This window comes from Phaethon aethereus, assembly GCF_964289735.1.
Source record: "Phaethon aethereus genome assembly, chromosome: 4".
Lineage (NCBI taxonomy): Eukaryota > Metazoa > Chordata > Aves > Phaethontiformes > Phaethontidae > Phaethon > Phaethon aethereus.
Genome location: NC_138578.1, coordinates 49,319,871 through 49,341,793, shown reverse-complemented (window position 1 = coordinate 49,341,793; position 21,923 = coordinate 49,319,871). Strand labels below are relative to the sequence as shown.

The 21,923-nt window shown below is 39.2% G+C and overlaps 1 protein-coding gene across 1 annotated transcript in view; it reads left to right on the top strand.

The window, feature by feature from the left end:
* Positions 1-21,695, top strand: part of SORBS2 (sorbin and SH3 domain containing 2) — a gene marked incomplete at both ends in the record, with an annotated part of 72,617 nt that extends 50,922 nt beyond the window's left edge. The window contains 8 exons of the mRNA XM_081998903.1: positions 830-918; positions 2,623-2,669; positions 3,992-4,106; positions 4,204-4,332; positions 6,105-6,308; positions 18,551-18,600; positions 20,738-20,844; positions 21,634-21,695. Of these exons, the coding sequence (XP_081855029.1) occupies positions 830-918; positions 2,623-2,669; positions 3,992-4,106; positions 4,204-4,332; positions 6,105-6,308; positions 18,551-18,600; positions 20,738-20,844; positions 21,634-21,695 (803 nt within the window). The remainder of the gene's footprint in view (positions 1-829; positions 919-2,622; positions 2,670-3,991; positions 4,107-4,203; positions 4,333-6,104; positions 6,309-18,550; positions 18,601-20,737; positions 20,845-21,633) is intronic.
* Positions 21,696-21,923: the final 228 nt, after the last annotated feature.

Below are 21,923 nucleotides of genomic sequence, written 5' to 3'. Positions count from 1 at the left end.
TCTAAACCTCCCCTGGTGCAACTTCAGGCTGTTTCCTCTCATTAAGGCAGTTCATATCATCATTTGGTCTGAAATAATTCTTTTTATTTTTATTTCACATTGGCAACTTGCAGAGCTATAAAGAGTGTAAGATTTTGATTTTATTATTATTAAAACATGAAAAGATATATTCGCCATCCTATAATATACGACCTTGTAAACAACATTGGTAAACTATGCTTTAGAGAAAATCTGCCACATAGATTGGTGAGTAATGATTTGTACTCCATCTCTTTAAAACACAGTTGCTTTTATGAAATAACATCCTTTTAAATTCCCTTGTGCTGCCTAACACATGCCCCTGGTAAAGTAGAAATGCATCTTAGATCACTTAGGAAGAAACAATTTTTCTTCACTATTTTCTCATTGAAGCATGCTTTAGTCATATTTTTTGCATGTAATTCTGTGTATATATTGTCGGCATTCCAAAACAGTTTCATGCAACCTGATGAAGTCCCCGTGCTGCTGTCATGTCTTCCATTTCACCCAGTAGGGATGCATCCCTTTGTACAGTAAGGCTTAATTTTGCTTTCTCGATCCTCTATAATGTATTCTTCTGCTGTGGATCAGAGGACAACCTTTGCTTGAGAGACAGTTTTGGTGGGTTTGGTTTTTTTTTCCCCTTTAAGGGGGCACTTTAGCAATCATATCATGTGCTTTTCTTTCTATTAAAGGTAAAATAATAGATTGCAATATCTGTTCGGCCCCCTAAGTGAAACCAAGCAGCATCACAGATTTGAATGGTTTTGTTTAATTTGCCAGAGTTTCACATAATTTCTGTTTTCAGTAGACCAGGAGTCTCCTGGAAGCTATTCTTCTGCTTTCACTGACATGGGACGATGTACTCCAAGGGAGAAAAGAGGAACTACAGACAAAGAGGTAGTGAAACAATGAATATTGCAGCAATATCCATATGGAAAATTGGTAACAGATCTGAGACAAAATTTGTGTTGGTTTTAAGACACTGTAATGATACAGAGCAAAGGAACAGTTACTTACCATCATATCATCAGGTGGGACAGCATCCTTTTTTTTCATTAAGGAGATTGGTACTTCAAGAAAGTAAAAGAATATCAAGCTTTGTAACATAAGCTGCTGCTTCTAATTATGTTTAAATAGATGTGGATATAAGTTCACTAGTCACTGACAGGCTGTGTCAAAGTTGATGGGAGTGGGTGTTTGGGACAGAGAATAGCAGATGTGACTGAGGAACAGCTTTTTTTGAGAACCGGAGTGTTACACAAAGAAACTGCCTCAGTAGTTTCAGAACCAATACAAAGACTGTCTGTATTTCACCGTTGTTAGACAAAACCAGTTATCCGAAGAGTGATCTCCAATTTCTCTAATTTTTATTAAATGTTGCACAGCATAAAAGAATACTGTATTTTAATTGCTAATATTTAAGTTTTTGCCCTGGGCCATCTACCTTGTTAAATGGTGGTACAGGTTGGAACCGGTTACAGGATCTGAATTCGGATCCATTTACACCCCACTGACATGGTTATATTGCTGCAATTCAACTAAGAGTCTGGTTTCAAAAAAAGACTGCTCATTACAAAATAAAGGTTAAAACAGTTCCAAGAGCCATAGTGTGTGTTCCTTTTAAAGCATTGTGACATAAAAGTCATCTTTCAATTTGAAAATACGTAAAATATGCTACAAGCCATTCAAGCAGAGACAATGTTCTAGGTATGCTAAATTTGCCAGCCTTTAGATTATAAGAAGGGAGAGAACCCAGTCGAGAACATCAGGCCTGCAAGAAAGGTAAAATGCAAAAACTTACAAATGTCCCTTTTTATTCCTCTTATCAAAAGATGTGCACCCTTACATCATTGTAAATAATGTAATCAGCTCATTCTAGTCACTAGTATATCCTAGAGAGAGACTTTTTTTAAATGTAGCAATCCCACCTGCACAAGTTCTTGCAGAGAAAGACTAAATCACTTTACCAGTTAGCCTCATATAATACTGCTGATCACTTCTTGCATGTTCCTCTGAAGTATCTGGTGCCAGTTATCCATCAGAGGCAGCCACTAGGTTGAGTGAGGCTCTTGGGTCGGATCGCGCTTCGTGTTTTCAGCACAGCTTTGAAAATAGTGAAAGAATAGGTGTCCACCCCACGGGTGAGGAGAGGTAGGAATGCGTACAGTTTTATTTTTGAAACAATATTGAGGAAACAATATTGAGCTTACAGATACTCGGTGGTAGAACTTGATCAATATATGAGAGGAATGGTATGATGTGATTGCCGGGGAATTTCCATTGTACGCAGAGACCTAGTTGCCTACAAGTCACATTGGCAGTTAGTTAACTTTTTTTACTTTTGTAGTTCTCTTAAACATAAAATTGCAAAGCAGTCTGTATTAAAATTTAGCTGCTATTTCTATTTTTAAAACACTAAGTCTCAAACACCCAACTGCCTTAAAAAAGGAAGCTGTGTATTTAATTGCCTATTACTGCAAGAACCACTGTAAGGCACATGTCCTTTTCTTCTTGAATCTTGGTCACCTTTGTAAAAGCTGAAACACATTTACCATACAGGAACACTACCGGAATGTATTAATCACTTTGCCTACTTTTCAGAAACTGCCAGCTAGAGCTGTGTATGACTTTAAAGCTCAGACTTCTAAGTAAGTACTAGACTTTTTCTCATTTAAGAATTCATAATTCAAGAAAACTCTTTCTAGCACTTGTGCCATCTAACTGCTCTTCTATCCAGTTTCAACAGCAAATGTTATGGAAGCAGAGGACCTGCTTGCCATGACAGTAGTCTGTGCCTTAGCAAACTGTGCGAGAAGTTATCTTGTAATAAAAATGTCTTAAATTGTTATATTCTCTATTGTATCTGTTTGAACACATGAATGGCTGTGCATCTTCAGCCTTTTAGAGCATGGGTCCCGAGGGTCACCCACTGAACGCTGTTTATTTGTTGTGAATTGTGTTTAGGTTATCACAATGTACAGTGCTTAAAATACTGTCATAGATAGTGTACTTGCCAAAATTCTGTATAATGCTTCAGCACCTTCCTATCTGTCTTAACATACCCAGGCTCACTGCAGGATGTGATGTGTCCCATACCAAGACAAACCACTGTGGTCTCCAAGAAAAACAAAGAATCACTGTTCTAGGATCAGGGAGAGAGTCAAAATAGAATGCCTATATTTCATTCCTGCTGTTCTGATGATCCAGGGCATTTAAACGATCTTTGGATATGGCCAGACATTGCCACTAGAATTACATTAGCTGTGTCTGGTAGAAAACTCACAACTTGAATGATCAGAATGGCAGATTAGCTTTGAAAAAACAAATGGATGACACAGTGAAGAACCCTGAGGCCAGGATCTGAAAATGTTCTTAATGATTTGGATAATTCCCTTTTTTGGTATCCAACATTAAGCATATCACAGGCCCTGATTATGAGAAATCATGAGAACATAATCCTGTGTTCTTCATGCTTCCGAACAGCTGTCTTGCAAGAAAAATGCATAGAGCAGAAAAACGCCAAGCTGCACTGCTGCAAAAAGGTAGTAATAAGCCATAGAGATGTAGGATATATTCTGTAGTTTTCCCTGCTGATTTCCTAAAGAACACCAAATTTCCCTCAGATGCCTGTCATGGAAGCAGCATCTAAACGGGAGACAAAAAGATGTCATACTTGCATGCAGACCCTGTACTAAGTGCTCTGGTAGTAACTAGCAATACTGCCTTGGGATCACAGTGTAAAACAGGCCTATATAACTTAGAGATAGTACCTGGGATTTGTAAATGTGCATAATGTCATTTTACATGGTATAATCTACTGGTAAATGTGCCACAGCTGTGATGCTTTTTCTTCAAATGTTTAGTTGCTACATTCTGTTTCAGTTCCAAACTCTAAAGATCTCTGAAACTCCGCAGGTAGAGGAGTTAAATGTAAAGCTGTAAACATCTGATCTAAATAAATTTGTTACAGAGAGCTGTCCTTTAAGAAAGGAGATACTGTCCATATCCTCAGGAAAATTGATCAAAACTGGTATGAGGGTGAGCACCATGGAAGAGTTGGAATATTCCCAATTTCTTACGTCGAGGTTTGTTCTCTGGTTTAATTCCTTGAATTAGTTTGGGTAATAGATCCATGAACTGCATGGGAATGATTAAGATCTGTGTTTTTTTCTTTTTCTTTAGAAACTTTCTCCCCCAGAAAAAGCACAGCCTGCTAGGCCACCTCCCCCTGCACAGATTGGAGAGATTGGAGAAGCTATTGCCAAATACAATTTCAGTGCAGACACAAATGTGGAGTTATCGCTTAGAAAGGTACAGTTGATAACTACCTCGATCGAAATACCATTACAGTGTTTACTGCTACACAGAGCTAATATATAGGTAAACACTGTGCTTTGGTGCGCTCTGTGTTCGGTATTTGCTATGCACAAAGCAATGTAATGGTAGGAAACTACTAACATAACAGCTTATTGGCTTGCAGTCTTTCACAGCTACCTGCAAATCACTTAAATATGTTGTGCATATAAAACTGGATTGTGGTAGATTAGCATATGCAAACATCTAACTGCCCACCTAAATTTCTGGTTTTCACTTCAATTATCCATTCCTTTTTTTAGTACTTACTTGTTACTGTCACAAAGTTATCATGTTAAGGTGGTCAATATAGAAGACACAGAAAAATAAAGAAAACAGAAAAATATAGGAAAAAAAAACGCTCAGAGACGTCTTTGTGAATGTACCAGTTCTTGCAAATATTTCATTTACTAACAGTCTGCTTTTTATAAAATTCTCTTCTCTTTCTATGCATGTCATGGTGGTTATACTTTATTGCACATGAGAAAAATAACTGTTTAATTCCTGAGGTTTTGTCAGATACTGGAAGGTTATCGCTGTAGAAAAACTTTATTATTGCAGATATTATATACTTAGTTGTAAGTAGTACATACTTTTATCCACTGGAAAGAAAGTTCTGCCTTTTTTTTTTTTTAAGAATTAGAGTTCATCAAAGTTATTCAGTGGTTGGTGGGGGGTTTTTTGGGGGTGTTTTTTTTGGTTTTTTGGGTTTTTTTAATAAGAGTGAGGATACAGTTTTTTGATGCTGACCTAGAGCCTAATGCAGTGTCACTGAAGATAATGGGCGATTTTTCACTCATTTGACGTTAATCTCAGAGGTCTAAAAAAATCAGGAATAGGAAGAACTAGGGTTTGGGAGTAGTTTGATGATTTCTCTCTTTCTAAAATTTCCTTTTGTGCTTATTGTGGTGGCCATAATCTTGACAGTCTACTTTTGGTTTGTTTTTAAAAGTCAACTTGCACTGGTTTTCTTTTGTTCTGTCCCACAAAGATAATTCTAAGGTACTCCACAAATCAACTACAGAAACACAATTTCAGAAACCAAAGAGAACACAAAACCAAAAGGTGAGGATTTGTTAACAAAAAGCCACCTGGTAAAAAGCACATTGTGTAAAACAAAGGAGGGGGTAGCTCATGAAGCGTCACTATGGACAAAAGTTTGAATAGAAAGTTGATATTTTCCATTTCAGTTGCTAAGCTCCCTAAAAACAGCAAGTGAGCCACTGCCTGTCTTTTTTTACACAGGAAAAGCACTTCTTTCTCTTACCTTTCCCATGATGTCATTTTTTAACTTTCTACCTCCACTTCTTCCAGTTTTACTGATAACAAAGCACTTGCATGGATTTCATTGTTTAACTTTTATTGCTTTTAAGGAAAAACAAGCATAGCAATCACTATTGCCTACTACAGTTAGGGGTGTTAGCTAGCAGTTTGGGCAACAATTAAAACAGGTTATGATCCAAACAAAAGTAGGAGACTACATGAGATTCCCCTCTGACAAAAGAGCAGCATTTGCAGTCTGTGTCTAGCCCTCTCCTTTTGCTGGAACGGTAGTTGTATACATAGTTACTATAAATAGGAGGAGAAAAGTGAAAATGGAGACGATTCTCAAGACTGATAGAAAACAGCACTGCAGGGAAAATACTACTATGTGTTAAAATAATATCTGCTATTCAGAAAGTTAACTTACCCTGTTTCTGCTGATAACTCATTTTCATAATGCATTTCAGGGAGACAGAGTAATTCTTCTTAAGCGAGTTGATCAAAACTGGTATGAAGGTAAAATACCAGGAACCAACAGACAAGGCATCTTCCCTGTTTCCTATGTAGAAGTCATCAAAAAGAATGCATCCAAAAGTGTTGATGACTACCCTGATCCTCCAATACCCCAAAGCTATTCTAGTGACAGAATACACCACTTAAGTTCAACGAAGGTAAGGATTTTTTTTTCTTTGCTGTCACCCCTAGAGTGGGTTTAGAAGGACTTGTCATTTTTTATTAACATACGATAGTGTGCAATTCATGCATTAAGTACACTACATTTTCTTTCCCATGTAGGTAGAATTGCGTTACTAACTTGTTATTAAAATATTTTAATAGCTGAGTGTGTCTTACACTGTGCCAGGATTTTTGCTCTTTTCTTCATTAGCTATTACATTATTGAGAGTAGGGCCAGGCAAAGTCATAGAATCATTTAGGTGGGAAAAGACCACCATCATCAAGGCTAACTGTTAACCCTAGCACTGCCATGTCCACCACTAAACCATGCCCCTAAGCACACCACATCTACAAGTCTTCTACATACCTCCAGGGATGGTGACACAAATCAGTTCCCTGGACAGCCAGCTCCAATACTTGACAACCCTTTCAGTGAAGAAGTTTTTCCTAATATCCAATCTAAACCTCCCCTGGTGCAACTTGAGGCCATTTCCTCTCGTCCTATCACTAGTTACTTGGGAGAAGAGACCAACACCCACCTTACCACAACCCCCTTCAGGTAGTTGTAGAGAGCAATGAGGTCTCCCCTCAGCCTCCTCTTCTCCAGACTAAACCCCAGTTCCCTCAGCTGCTCCTCATAAGACTTGTTCCCCAGCCCCCTCACCAGCTTTGTTGCCCTTCTCTGGACATGCTCCAGCATCTCAGCATCCTTCTTGTAGTGAGGGGCCCAAAACTGAACACAGGATTCAAGGTGAGGCCTCACCAGTGCCGAGTACAGGGGCACAATCACTTCCCTACTCCTGCTGGCCACACTATTCCTGATACAGGCCAGGATGCTGTTGGCCTCCTTGGCCACCTGGGCACACTGCTGGCTCATATTCAGCCGGCTGTCAACCAGCACCCCCAGGTCCCTTGCTGCTGGGCAGCTCTCCAGCCACTCCTCCCCAAGCCTGTAGCGTTGCATGGGGTTGTTGTGACCCAAGTGCGGGACCCAGCACTTGGCCTTGTTGACCCTCATACAGTTGACCTCAGCCTGTCCAGATCCCTCTGCAGAGCCTTCCTACCCTTGAGCAGATCAACTGTACTGCCCAGCTTGGTGTCACCTGCAAACTTACTGTGAGGGCTCACTCAGTGCCCTCATCCAGATCATTGATAAGGATATTAAACAGAACTGGTTCCCATACTGAGCCCTGGGGAACACCACTTACAACTGGTGCCAACTGGATTTAACCCCATTCACCGCAACTCTTTGGGCCCGGCTATCCAGGCAGTTTTTTACCCAGACAAGAGTAAAAGAGAAAAATCAAGTCAACAGAACAAAATTTACTTGGGAATCTTAGACAGAATTTAAGCACTAAGGATACGTCTAGCAAACTTTTCATAGTGCAATATGAAGACATTCCCATAACACAGCTGTCCTAGAAAGCCTGCAGTCCCATAAGCATGCAGAGAGCAAGAGAGGGCAGTTTGTGTGGGGACAGAGCTTGCCAAGACCCATTCTGTACCTTTCAAAGTAAAGGAGAACAGCTAACGATTCCGTACTATAACCTTCCTCCTTTTGCCGTTCACACTCTAGAAGCAGGCTGTTGGTATGATGGATGTTCTTTGGAGTGGTATGACAACAGTGACTGTATTGTTTCATTTAGTGAGGCAAATGTCATCATATTGTCAATGAGATTGGATTCAGACCTTTATAGTTGTAATTTTTCCCACTAAACGTCTGTCATAGGTTCTGAATTCTTTTCCTTGCTAGTCTATATAACCACTGCAAATCATACTACATGAAGTTGCAAAAAGATTCCTGTATTCAGATTTATCATTCACTCGTGAGATTTCAGTCACCTGTGTGGGGAACATAACCTCTTTGGCAGTGATGGAAACTAAGACAGTTTCTGTATGCAAACAGAGCATTAGCATTAATGTATTATCAATGATTTTGAATGCTCAAGATGGAAACTTTTGTAAATCTTCCTCTTTGCCCTTGTTTCCCTCTTCGGCATGGGTGGTGGGTTTTGTGTGTAATTATAAATTTCTTAGCCTGCTATTTGTTTCAGTTGGTTTTGCCCCCTTTTCTACTTTTCATATACTTGCATACTGGTGCTCATTTAGATGCTCAATTTTGAGATAAATTCCACATGTAATTGCAGCTTTGGGGACAGCTACCAAAAGATGTCATTTATTGACAACAGTGGCCTCTGAAAATACCACTTACGACTAAACAATATTAGCTGGTTATGGACAGTTGCTAGAACAGGTCTTGTCTGGTTTTCTAGAACATGTCACAACAGAGAACCAGCTCCTCTGTCTTCTGTTACAACAAAACCGATCAAATTCTGTGGCTGCAGGCTGAGGTATTCATAAGCTAGGGCCCCTTTTTACTACAGGAATCCAGAGGTTCCTGAAGGCAAGTCAAGAGTATGAGGCAGCTTAGGTGCTCCATATTAGAGCTGTGTGTCTCTGTTTGGAGATGCCTCTCTCCACATTTTCTGTGGAGTGGGCTTGTCTCCAAGGCATCCTGCAGCTAAAGCTGGTGTTTGTGTAACCCCTATAACCCTTGTTGAGCACAGCTGATGCTTCAGAGCATCTACATTCAGATTACAAAACTGTCCTGCCACTATTATTAAATTACTTATTAAATTAGTTCTTTAGGGGAGGAAAGGGGAAAAAGCCTTCTTAGTGACATAGGAAACTTTTGCAATCATCTGGTTCTAGCACAAGTAAAAAAAAAAAAAAGAGCCTCTGTTGATGCTCTTAAACAAACATCTTGTTTCTTAATTCAACTGTGTTCAGAAATGGCAATACCATGTATGAAGCCATCTTGTTCCTGACTCCAGGAGGAGTCCTGAAGACGTTCTAGACTTTAGGAGTCCTGAAGGTGTTCTGGAGTTTACCACAATTCCTGATACCACTTTTCCTATTCCTTTGGGGTTTTTTAGCACTTATGACTCCCTGTTGCTACAGCAATTGCACTAAACTTCTCCAGCCTAATGACAATAAAAATAAAGCAGCAATACAAGTCAGGAGCAAGCTTTGCTCTCCTTAACTTGTTCTAGACCATCTATATCTTTAGCTCTAGTGCAGCCAGTAGCCACGGGAAACTTAAAATGGCGACATCTCCTCAGCAGTATTATTGACCTTAAAAGCACAGGTTAGAGGCCCTTGTTCAAGAGGAGAGATGAGGGAAAGACATTGAGTATTGCTTGTAACAGCCTAGCTCTGTTTTAGCAGACTGCATTGTATCAGTCTATAGACTGTGTACTTTGGTACAGAAGACTCTGTAACAAAGGTTTCTCCAATTGTAAAATAAAGCTATTTGCTGCAAGAAAACTCAAGCAGAAGGTAAGTAAATTAACTGTCCTGTTCTGCAACATTTAGTTTCCTTTTCTAAAGTAATAATTAAATTCTAAAATAGTCCAGATAACTTAGACATGTACGTCTAATTATTCTGGATAATTCTAACAATGACATCAAAATATTTTTCATTCGGTCTTAATTTTGAGGATTAAAAGTAACAAAAATGCATTTTCAGTATTTATTGAAGCAATGGATATCTACTGATGCTGTGTACGTATGACTCGCCAGTCTCTCATTCTTACAAAAGGACATTTCTTTTACCAGAAGGATACTTCCATCAATATTAATGTAACGGTACTCAAAATATACTGCTGTGTACTATGCTGTCACTGTCTGAAAAGCGCTGTTGACTGCCTACATTCCATTAGAAATGAATGTACTGCTCAAGTGTTGATGTCATTTTCAACTAATAGGGTTACTTTTGAAGAAAAATGCATTCTGTAGCTGCTCATGCCTTAATAAAAGTATGCAATGTATGAAAGATGTTTCTTAAACATTTACTCATAAGTACTAAGAAAGCATAGAAGTATTAACATTCAGATAACTAGAAATCACCTTGTTTGTTATAGTTTAAAAGAAATACTTAATGACACCTGAAGCGTACCGCTGAAAATACTATTTTCAAAATAACGGTAATGGTTTGAGGGAAATTACATTAATTGTATGATTTAATAACCTGTGACACACTCGCTAACAGAGAGCTGTAAGTAATGTAACTTTAGCAGATCGAATGCAGGTCGCCTTCATGAATGTAATGATTCAGATCTGTCTTAACGTTTGACATTTAAGCCCCAAGCCAGAACCTGATACATTTTCATTTTTCAAATGTCTTTCCTGCTGTTCTGATTCATGTAGAAATGATTTCAGACACCCATGCTCACTGAAATGATACCCTATAATCTAGATAATGGCACAGACATTTTTCTTTTCCAGTCTACTCCTATTGTAGTTCTCTGTCATGCTTATTTATTTAAATTCCCATGTTTTTCTTATTTTTGAAGTCGCCTTCCAAAGCACTGTCCCCACTTTCCAGACACCTTTCCTCCTCTTGGTCACACACTGATCAAAAGATTCTCCAGGGTGCCGCTAGTGACTGGTTTTCACGGACTGTTGGTTTTTCACCTTCAAGCACGTTACCTCCTCCACCACTTCCAGACAGTTTTCTTTGTGACTTAGAAGAACTCAATTCTTTGGCATTAATAACATCCCAACCCGCAGCAGTCTCCCCAGGTAATAGCACTCACCGAGTTAAGGATGATCACTTTATTACAAATACAGAGGTCTCTCTCAGCTCTCCTACAGCTCTTCCTCCACCCTTTCTTGTATCCAACTCTGTCTCATCTTCAGCCAGCTCATCTCATGACATAGCTTATAAGCACACCAGCAACACTACCAAACTGGGAAAAGATAAAGACCTGGGAGGTGTACTTAGCTCTGCAGTTATCGAAGTACCTGGAGACTTGTCAGATACTACAAGAGAATGTGAACATGTCGGTGCTATCTGTAATGTCCCTTTGCCACATGAAGGTGGCTCCGTCTCCAGAGTGCTAACTGCAGCTGCTGAAAATGAAGAGGAAATCTGTCCTGCAGATCTGTCGGTTGATATAGGGGAGCAGTCAAAGCCTCAAGAATCAGATTTCTGTGGAGGAGCACAAGACACAACAGAAGAGCTGACAAGACTCTATATAGAGGAGGATCTGGGACTTGACAATGTAGAATTCCCGATAGCAAGTGGAGGAGACTCCATGGTATGTTGTGAAGGATACATTTCACCAAATATTGATAAGGTATTTTAATTTCTGAAAAAAAATGGTTTCCGTGTTCAGATAGCTTACTCAATATAATTATTCTCTGCCTTTTCTTGTATTTTGCACAGGCACAGTTTTATACTACTGCACTGGATAAAAATTGTCAGTGTTAGGGGAAAGTCCCTTCTCAGAAGCAGGCACCATTGTAAGTTCTATGGTGTCTCAGTTCTGCTGGTTCTTTCCCTTCTGTCCTTGTTAGCTGCCATTGAGCTTCTGATGCAAAAAGCCAGTGAACTATTTTCCTCACTGGCCCGTTACATGCCACCCCTTTTGAGCCAGATGCCCCAGCAAGCAAATGCTATCAGTAGCCTTCAGAGGGAGGGACATGCCTCCTGCAGAGACTCAGTGGATTGTACTTTACATGTGTCTCTTCACCAGCTGATATATTTATAGACAACTGTTCTGGGAATGTGACTAATAACAACAGATCAGATTATGTTTGGCAGTTAAACAAATGCCCGACCCAGTTCCTTTTTGGGACAGTACAACACTGACCTATCCCAAATATCTGCTAGCCAATAAGTGCCACAATATCACTACACCATTTGTGTGGTTTCTAGGCAATGTCTTGTAACAGATTTTTTTCTGTCCAGCACTTACTTCAACAGACTGTTCAGGCCATTGCTTTGGCTAGCACATTCAAACATGTAAATCAGATACTTAGGACAATATGTTTCAGGCCAAATGTAAAACTGGTTAATTAGAAAGATTTTGCAGGCTGCCTCTACCCTTACTTGTCCTGAAAAACACAGGAGAAAACCCAAAGGATAGAGGTGAAATCCATGGCCACAAATGGCAACTTGTTTTGATTTCCGAGGGAAGAATTTTCTTCCAGAAAAGCAGACTGACTAATAATAAAATTAACATCACATTTCTGACTGCTCAGGTTAGTTCCATGACTCCTTGTTGAGCATTTTATAAAACCAGCTGTGAAGGACATAGCACAATTACTTCTCTTTTTTCTTAAACATTTAAGCCAGCTCTACTTTCTGCGGGAACATCAGGAGACTCTGATCCTCCTTTCCACCTTTCTTCCAATCTTCCATTTCACTCTGCCAAGGCACCAACTTCTCACTCTCTTCCTACAACACCCCTGTCTACTCCTTCCCTCTCACCTCCTCTCCTTTCTAAACCTTTACATCAGCAGGAGAAAGACTCAAAGTTAAAGGTAACTGCACCTCTTGAGTATGGGTTGTTGCAAATCTTCACGTATATTAAATAACTGCAAGGCTAACACTGAGTTTGATCTTTTCAGATGTATTGTTTTCTTTACTAATATTAAATAACATAGCACATGGAGTATTAAGATAGGCCTTCTACAAATGCAACACAAGGTAAAACTGTAGCCATTATGATACTGTGAAATAGCTTAAGGAGGTGCCAGTGACAGGAAAGCAGAAAGCCTTCGACTCAATTTCCAGTCCATACCAGGACATCATTATTTAATTGAAAGAAACAGAATCATATTCAAATATGCAGAAACTAAGTTACATTTGTAGTTTAAAAGCATTAACAATTTCAATCCAAAGCCTGGGAGAACAGTCATAAATTTCACAGTAAAGCAGTGCTGCAGAGGGTCATGTTCTAAATACCAGTTCTTTTAGTCAAGGACTGGACAAAGATTATTCCCCCTTCAGGACTACACTTTTTGTCAGCATTGCAGCTCTGTGGCAGAAAAATGAAATCTGGAAAGTTGCTCTAGATAGACAAAGTTAATTTCTAGCACTGACTTCCAGAGAGTCCATTTGCTCATGAAAAGAAGAAAAAAAGTCACACAAAAAGTTTGAGAAACTATCTTAGAAAAAGTAATCGTTACTTCTGTGGCAAAAAAATTACATAATTTTTTAAAGGTCTACCACGTCTTACAATGTGTGTTCACGGAAAACCCAGATATAATGGACTTCAAGTCTTAAGGTCCAGCAGATCTGTTGTTTTTTTTTTCTGAAGTAGGGAAGAGGCATAAGGGTTCTTTCCAGGTCACAAATCTGTCAGGGGCTTAGGTATGTTTCACCTCAAAGAAGAGGTAAAACACTGCAACTTTAAACAATTTATCAGTTGTGCAGCACTTTTGATGGGTATTTATTGCTTGGTCCAACTGACAAATTTCAGGAAATTCCTCATCTACATGGAAATTCTTTTTAGGTGACACTGATATTCCTTGCCTTTGTTTGAGCAAGGCATGTTAAGCCCAGGTGAAAATAAGCAGAAGACTATCTGTTTTGAGCAGTCAAAGATCTGCTCCTAGGAACCTCCTAGACCGCATACTGGTCTTCACTGGGCATGGCAGGAAGCCACATAAGTAACCAAGAGAGATGAGTCCATCTTGTACAAGAGCCTCAGCACCAAGTAGAACTAGAGGTCTGGGGTTACAGAGTTCTAGCTCTTATTTATTGGCTTCAAAAAAATAATCCAGATTTGAAATGGTTTAAGTCTAGGGAAGAGGTTTCTTCATTATCAGTATAGACTTACCCATTTTGAAAATGGTTGACGTTATTAAATACACTTCTTCTGACAACAGCTTTTTTGCACAATAGTTCCAAAATGAGATAAAGATTTATTTCCTCCCAGGGGCAAGCAAACTTTTTTCAGCACTCAAGACTGACTACATTGCCAGGATAGAGTTGCATTAAAATAAGTGTAGCCAGCTTTTGGCTGTCACCATTTCTTGCTACTTAGTCTACAGACTGGACTTGAGAAGGAAGGACAGTTCCTATCTTCTTCTGCTTGTGCATGTTGTCCATGACTAAAGTCTCCTCTCAACTGCCACAGCAAAAAAACCCGAGATGTTTCCAGGTCTCAGATATCACAAGTGAAGGGAGGGTCTTCAGAGGATTCTTGAAACTGTATACTACACCTTGGTGATTTGTTAATATAAAAATACCTATTTGTGTGTCTATATATGCACACACACAAAAATATATTTGGAATGTGGCTCAAATCTGAAGCATGACCTTGGATTTGGGCAGTAGAACACAAGGAGCTACGGCTGGGAATTGTTATTTTGTTCCATGTTGGTGGGAGGGATGTGTCCTCCAAAGGCAGAAATCTGAAGACACTTCCCGAACACAAATGCTGATGTTTTCCTGCCTCCTTGGCCTCCCTTGGTGTGTGGTGTTTTTTTTTTTTTTGTTACTCACCATCTCAGCTCCTGAGAGGGGGCTGTTCTTCTTTCTACTGGCAAGCAGTCACAAATACCAAAGAAAGGGGTTCCAGTGTCAGCCCCTCCACTCCTCTTCACATTCCCTCTGACTTGCCCCTGCCCCTGAGAATTCACATGTGCTGCACACCCCCCCTTAAGAGCTGAATTCTGACAAATAGTTAGCTGATTTATAGTGATGTTAACAAAATGAGGATTCTTCCTTGAAGTACTTTCCATCAAGTATTTACTTGCTTTCTAAATGCAAAATGAAGGTCCATATTCTGTTTAACAGCAAGGAATCACAGCATTTGTCACTGGTATTTCCAAAGTAGTATTTCTGCTCTGGGCTGTTGAGCTTTTCTGTATTAACTGTATTAACCAGTGGGTACACTTGCCATAAGTGTTCTTACTCCAAGTGCATACGCTGTACATGATTAATCTCTTTAACTGGAACATGCAAGGCCAGAGCAGCAAACCCTCAAAAAAGATAATAGTGGCAATAATTAAAATACCATATATTAATAGCACTGATACTTCCACCAGTAACGCTTGCTTTTTGTTACCAAGAAAAGCATGTCCAGTTTGCATGTATGTATGAAGCAACAGCAATCCCATGATGCTTCATTCTTGAACTCTCACTTGACATGGTTTTTGTGGTTTTTCTAGGCTAATTTAAAGAGAGAGATATTTGTTATGGGTAAACCTCCTCGTAGCCCAGTGATGACTAAGAGATCCTGCAGCTCACCTGTCAGAGGTCACAGCTATTCACACAGGGTATGGTACCGGACGCCCAGTGTGCCATAACGGCATTTCCGTAGAAAAGGAGCTCAGTGTCTAGTCTTCAGTATTTTGCTTTTGCCCAAGTGTCTCAACACTATCACTATGCCGCGTTCCCTTCCTGTTGTGCCTCTGTGCTATGTCTGAGTAAAGCCAACAGGTCTGTGTGTGCCAAAACTTATTTTATAAATCCATTAGTGTATTGTATCTCTGCAGTACTGCATAGTATTTCCAGTGCTACAAGATGTAAGAGATCAAAGTTCTTCATATTTAGCCTGGGTTTTTTTCTAAATTACTATGCTGTTTCAAAGCATTTCTAGTTTATTAAAATTACAACTTCTAAGAGTCAAACATTTATACTTCATTGCATGTATACAGGCTCAATTCTTGGTTTTGAATCCATGTCCTTCTTTTCAAAATCTTGTGTTGCTGCTATATTACACTTGGTCAATACCGTCCTCTTTATCCAAGCACTGTCATTCCAGACTGTCGTACTCTCTAGCCTTTCCCCTCATACCTGTAGCATAACAGTAACATAACTGTAACAACTTTAGCTAGCCAGAAAGTCAGGTTGTTTAAGAGTTTGCATGTGTTTCACTCAAAAAGATGATCTAAATTATGGGGAAAAAAAAAACAAAAACACAAATCACAACCAAAGCTACACAAGTATGAGAATTCATGGGTTATGTTTTTCAGTTTAGGACTACATTATTCTTTGCATTGGTTTCTTAACATTTGGCTCTTAAAAGTGATAACGGGGTGAACTGTTTTCCATGCTGTTGCTGCTGATTTTAGGCTATCGCCTTTCTGGTGGTTCCCTTTTTAAAATTTTAATTTAAGATATGCAGGTTTGCGTAACTTTTCAAAGTCTTGGCTTTTTGGCAGGCCTCTGTTTGCTACCAGGTATGAGGGACAGTGCTTCATTACTGAAGAGAGACAATTCAATCATAGGAATGCCAGGATTCTTCTAACGGCAGATCAACACCATCCCAAAGAAAGTCCAACTGGGAATAAGATCCATAAAAAAAGGGATTAAGCCCTATTTTAATTTTGCTTGTTACTCTAAATGAATGGCGTGTAATCAATATATTGACAGGACTGCACTGGTCAATGTTTAGTGCACTTATGTCTTTAATTCCAAAACTACAGGAGCACATTGTACACCTAATTTGCATGTTCAGGACTATACAGAACTACTACATGCAAGCACATCTCAATCATACATGAAAGTCAGGTGTACAACTGGGACCACTGACTTGACTGCACACTTTTTAATGTTTTTGGGATTAGGCCTTACAATTTTTCCCAGGAACCACCATAGTGTAGTGAACTGAGCCGTAGCTGGAAGCTAGAAAGCCTGAGCACCAAGAGCTACCCATAGGGTGGGGCATTTCAGGGTATCTCCTGGGCATAGTTAGCCAGACCTTACAACAGCCCCTGTTCTGGCCAGTGCCACCGTATAGGGGAGTGAGAGCTTAGGGAGAGGAAGTGGGGAGAAAGCTTCTTGATGTCAGCTGGGCTACTACTATTGAGGAACACGTTCAGAGCGCTGCAAGGTCCCCCTGTTCACACAGAGCACAGGTTACTTCACCCTGCTTTTCCCAGATTCTAATTCTGTCACAGTTTTGTCTGTAGCAATAACAGAGTTTAAAAACTTCACTTAGCCTGATTTTTTTATCATCTGTTTAGCTACAGTAGTTAACTAGCGATAAAATGTATTGAAGCATACGCAGAAAAAAGATAATACCATCCTACCTAATTTCTTCCAGCCAACTGTTGAAGGGGGTTTACTGAGAACCAAAACGTCTAATTTGCGATGGTTATTGTTGGATTCTTCAGTAAAAATTATCCTCTTTCTTGTATCCTGGCAGAGGAGAGTTAAATGAAGGAGAGAAGAGAGTCAAAGGTCAAAGGGTATAAACAAACTTTTTTGGACTTTGAAAACCTCTTTCCCCACTAGCTGTCATGAAGATGAAGAAAAACACCACTATAGTGTGTTTTAACACTCAGTTGATATCATCAGGCTGTGGGTTGTTCACCACGGCCTTCTCTGATGGAAGGCCACGTTATCGTCAAACCTGGGAAAGAGCGCGCCATGGAGCAATAAGGCAAGTCCTATGGCTTCAAGATCAGGTTGCCGTTTACCCAGTTCATGAAAGAAAATGCTATGAGAGCTGGGTTTGATATCCACACTCCCGAAACAGATACAAGTCTGGGAACCGTATCAGACTGTCAGTCTCTACAGCACTGTAGAGGCATCCTCAGTCAGAGAATATGATCACTGCTCACATCAAGAGCTTTCCCAAGCAGCTGCTCCTGTGCTGTTTCTGGCCCCAGCCAGATTCTAATGGGTGTAAGTCACTGTCTTTCTAAGCAGGATATGGTTTGCTGTAAGAGGTTAATATTTTTCATTTCCTTTGTGTCCAGATTTATTGGATATTAGTGGTGGGAAATGCTCCATTAAGAAGGAAAGTAGTTCTTTTCATAAAGCTTTGCACTGGAAATATAAACTACTTTTTCCTGAGAAGTAAAAGTGTCAATTGTTATTTTCACACAATTACATACATTCATTCAAACATTCTTTCTGCTCTTTGCCTCCCAATGGCCTGCATGGCTTTGTGCTCTCCCTTGAGATGAAACAAAATTAATTAGACCATAGCATGTTATGCCTGCCCAGATAGTATTCTGTGTGTGTAATGTAAAAACTGATATGTGGTTTGTCTATGAATATTCTGAATTCAGCCATTACATATAGGAGATTTTATTTCTGCTTGTCTAAAAATATACTTCACCCAAGGAATACATAACGTTCATCAGTTGCATCTGATTTTTCTAATGCTTTTTCTGTTTCGCAGTGATGAGGCAGCAGTGTTCTATTCCAACTTTCTACTATACTATAAATAGAATGGACTGTTGATAAAGTTCACAGTTTCATTTTAGCTTTTATTATGTCCTCCAAAAATCAGATCTTTAATCCTGCCAAGATTCTGTTGCTTGCCATGACTCTTCAGGATTTATTGTGAGTTGGGGACAGGGAGGGGTGGTGGTGTTTTACACCAAGTAGAATATGAACTCTCAAGCAATGATGTATCATGCCCTATCCAGCTCTTTGGACCTTAGACTATAAATATTTATTACATTGCAAATAATTTCATTTCAGCCACAGCGCCCTGTGCTTGCTCATGAAAACTCACACAGTGGGGGGGAACCGTAAGTATCCTTCTTGTCTACTAAACCAAAACCTAACATGTAAGCAATAGCCAGCACATCATCAAATAATTTGTTAGCCTGCCAGGTACAATTATGGAGAGATTTACAGAAATTTACAGATAAGGGCATGATGTAGCAAGATACACAAGAAGGTCCCAGAGGGCAAAGCCTTAGTTGTTTAATTTACATCCAACTCAGACAGACATGCGAACTTACAGTTCTCTATCATTTATACTTAAAAGGATAATTATTTTGTAAAAATAAAGTTTGACTTTTTTTATTCTCTCTATTTTTACATCTCATCAGAATGGCAATGAAAGATTTAATATTCATTCAACTCATCTGCTTTGCTGACTTGAAAAAAATTATTCAGAAATAGTTCTGGATGTGAATAGACAGGAAAGAAAACAGCTTGATAATGTTGGCCACAGGAACACAGGCTGACACGTTTTGGTGTAATTCACATGTGCAATTTAAAAATTAGATAAAAGAAAGCCTTTCTGAAAACTGAAGAACCACGTTTTTCACAAAACAGTGTAACCACTTGGAATAAAACACATCATGGCTATTTCAGTGCTGACTATTAAAAGGCGAGTTTGGTGCTAGATTGTTTCAGTTGTTTTTTTTATTCCCCCCCCCCCAGTGATCACTGAAACCAGTAGCCATTCTTCCTCCAGTATCAGAGCACTTTGGAATACGCCCCATTAGATGAATTCTTCTACATCTAACTAAGGCTTAGCATCTAAAAGTATTTAAGAGTTTACCTGTTAGTTAATTGAAGAAATGGCAAGAGACAAGAGAGGAGCAAAAAGTTACCAAATAACTATACCACAGATAATATATAATGAAAATCAGATGTTTTGGTTTCAATCTCACTAAAACCATTTTTCACAAGCTCCTGTTGGTATTGTTGAGCATACTGAAGCACCTAACTCTGCTTTGTAAGCTATAATTACCTAATTAATTTTGTTCAATAGTTTGTCATGACTAAGTTACTTATTCCTAAAATTAAAAATATTTAAATTGCCAGCCAACCATTCTTTGTCTTGAATATGTATTCTGTTAGCCTTCTAAATGCCAGTAGAGTTTTCATATGTAAGAAATTCCCAGATTAGCAAAGAGAGAATGAAATGACTACAAAGGAGTTATTAAAATGGGTTATCTAGAAGTTCAGTTCCCCCTATATAAAAGTTTATTGCCATTTTTCCAATTCCAAAAAACTCAATGAAAAGCTGACAAGGAATGAACGATAATAAATTTAGTAATCTCATACCTCTTCCCATTTATCCACCTCAGAGCCTTCAATCTGCAGCCCCTGGCTGGGGTGGAAGTACAACTCACTGTCTGAATACTGTTGGAGTTGCCATCCTTATGTCCCCTGATTTGATTCAAGCCTCTCCTTCACTTGCAGGGATTTTTTTATATATATATATATATACACACACACATATATAAAAAAATATATAATATATATATACACACAGACATAGAGAGAGAACAAGTGGGGCAGTTTTAACCAGGGAAGGGGTTACAGCTACATTTTCCAAGCAGCAATTGCCCTCCACCTTCCCCACAGAGGTAGGCACCTTTTTCACATGTAGAGCTCCTGTAGTACCAAGGCTGCTGCTGAGGAGCCCAGGGCAGCCCCCCAGTCCCAGCAGTACATGTGAGCGCTGCTCTGCTGCAGCGGAGAGCACATTTGCTAGATTCAGCTTCCCAGAGCTTAAAGGCAGAGCCATGGTTTTAGGCCCTGATCTTGGGTGTCAAGGGGCTAGCATGCCTACAGACTTCCCTCTATAAGCCCTCTGTTGTGGTGACTCAACTATAAAATAATGCTAAAAAAAAAAAATCTAAAAAAATACTAGAAATCCATGTTCAAAGCAACTGGTTGAGGAGCCATCAGGCTTGCCTTGAGTCCCCAGTCTTTAAGTGTCTGATGAGTTACCTTTCTGATCAATTTTTATTTATTTACTACAGTACCTATCCCTGAAGTCCACCAGGCAAAATAAACCCTTTTTCCCTATATTTGAAAGAAAAGTGTTAGTTACTAGTTAATGTTTAAACCAGCTCCTTTACTTCAGCAGAGATGCAAAGAACTCTTACTTCTTTTTAAAATGCATCATTTGTCCTATTTAAGGTTTCAGGCTCTGTATAACTATACTCCTAGGAACGAAGATGAATTGGAGCTCAGAGAGGGAGATGTCATTGATGTGATGGAAAAATGTGATGATGGATGGTTTGTGGGTATGTTTTAATTTGGTTGCTTCCCCCCTCCCCCCCCCCACTTTGCTGCACTTTTTGCTTGGTGTCTTTTAAACAAATTAATTTTTCTTATTCAGTGTGATAAACCCGAACCTGGCTTTATCAGGAGAAATCCCAACCAAAATTGACCGAAATTGGTGGGCAATTTTTCACTTGTGTCTTTTGGAATTGATGGACACAAATTGACGTGTGCCTCCAGTGTGTTGTACAGCACTGTTCTCATTCTCACGTGACACAAAATGGGCTATGTGTTACTGCTCTCTTCGTAAAGACCAGGCAACGTAAAACTCACTCACATGAATACATCTACAGAATTGACTACTTGTGGGAACCAAGTATTACTGAACAAACAGAGATTTCATAACTCAGCCTAGATATAAGGTGGCTTAATCATTCCACAAATCATGCACACAGTGGCTAACTTATTCATCTAACTAGTCCTCAGCATTTCAAAAATTCAGATTCTTCAAGTAGACTTGACATTGTTGCAATTAAATGATTTCTGTCTACCAAGTCAAAATTTTAGCATAGATTTTTAATCAGGCCTAGCAATTTAATCAAATATGCCTCCAGTTGCTTTTTTACTTCCTATTGTTAAAATTAGTTAAATTTTACAAGTCTCAAATTAAATTCAAATTAACTTTTTGAAGCTGTATTATAAAGAACCATATATATTTCTGATTGTGCAGTATTAAACAAAAAATTTAAAGGCCATGCTTACATAGTGATTTCCTGTTATTCCCATCTTTCATCTATTGCTTCTAATTTCAGGAACCTCAAGAAGAACCAAATTCTTTGGTACTTTCCCTGGAAACTATGTCAAGAGGCTGTGAATTTTTTTTCCTACTTATTTATGCTGCATCTCTGCAACACATCTGCATAAAGCTGCTAGAAAACATGCTACGCTGGCCTTCTGTTCTCTTGCTTGCAGTCTCAATTAGAGGCCATCTAGTTCATCCTCATCCCATCCCACCCGCCAAACCGCTCCAGCAGTATTACAGCAACGACCACCGCGTGAATAACTGAGCTTTTCTGAAGCAAGAGGAATCGTTTCAACATTT